The 762-nt window shown below is 52.8% G+C and overlaps 1 protein-coding gene and 1 long non-coding RNA gene across 2 annotated transcripts in view; one reads left to right on the top strand and one right to left on the bottom strand.

Annotated features, from left to right (window-relative positions):
• The window catches only part of LOC103582387, a 2,533-nt gene extending 2,247 nt beyond the window's left edge, over nt 1–286 (bottom strand). Inside the window, exon 1 of the long non-coding RNA XR_549749.1 lies at nt 206–286. This is a non-coding gene — a long non-coding RNA (uncharacterized LOC103582387). The remainder of the gene's footprint in view (nt 1–205) is intronic.
• Nucleotides 233–762, top strand: part of LOC103582388 (H(+)/Cl(-) exchange transporter 4-like) — an 11,513-nt gene continuing 10,983 nt past the window's right edge. The window contains exon 1 of the mRNA XM_008563995.1: nt 233–329. Within this exon, the coding sequence (XP_008562217.1) occupies nt 254–329 (76 nt within the window). The 5' untranslated portion in view covers nt 233–253. The remainder of the gene's footprint in view (nt 330–762) is intronic.

Raw genomic sequence — 762 nt, 5'->3', positions numbered from 1 at the left:
CACTCTTCCTCCTTGCAGACTATGATGGCGCCTCCATAGCTCTATGAACTAGGAAGCCCATCTGTCATTGTGCCACACGACTGAATGAATCATGTAACTGGGAATGTGGTTGCTTAATGACCTTCATTTTCTCTTAATTACCACCCTGTTTCCTGAGAAAACAGTTTCAAGGAGAAAAGCATGAGTTGAAAACTGTGCACATCACCTGCTGTGTCTGCTCTGCTTGCAGATAACCAGCGACAGCAAGGAGTCCATGTGGGGGTTCGTCAGGAGCCTGCTGGACGCCTGCTCGGGCTGGGTGGTCCTGCTGCTCATCGGCCTGCTGGCAGGTACGCGCAGGGCACGCAGCGCTCCCGGCGAGCTGCGGACGCCGACACCCCCGGGCCCCCGCCGCTTGGGATGATGTTCGGAATGTGGAGCGTTTCCCTTTACCCCGTGCCAGAGATTTCTTACTTGAAATGTCTAAGAGCAGGCAGAACACATGACCGTGTAGTTTCCATCACATGCATCATGGATAAGGCTTCTGGAGAGCTGTCGTTACAGAGCTGGTTGGCCCTTTCCACACAGTGCACAGGTTTATTCCCATGCGGGAGTGTCGTGAACGCACGCGCTCTGCAGTCTGCTGTGCTTGGTGATACAGAAGCCAATGACATATGAAAACGTTTTGAGCTGCCATAATCAAACACCACATGACACTGGCGTTTGCTACTACTGGCAGGCCCTGGAATGACTTGTAAACACCGTATGGCACTCAAAACAGTG

Source organism: Galeopterus variegatus, unplaced genomic scaffold, assembly GCF_000696425.1.
Source record: "Galeopterus variegatus unplaced genomic scaffold, G_variegatus-3.0.2 Scaffold16045, whole genome shotgun sequence".
Taxonomy (NCBI): domain Eukaryota; kingdom Metazoa; phylum Chordata; class Mammalia; order Dermoptera; family Cynocephalidae; genus Galeopterus; species Galeopterus variegatus.
Note: the sequence above shows the minus strand (reverse complement) of the source record. Positions and strands in the feature narration are given on the sequence as shown.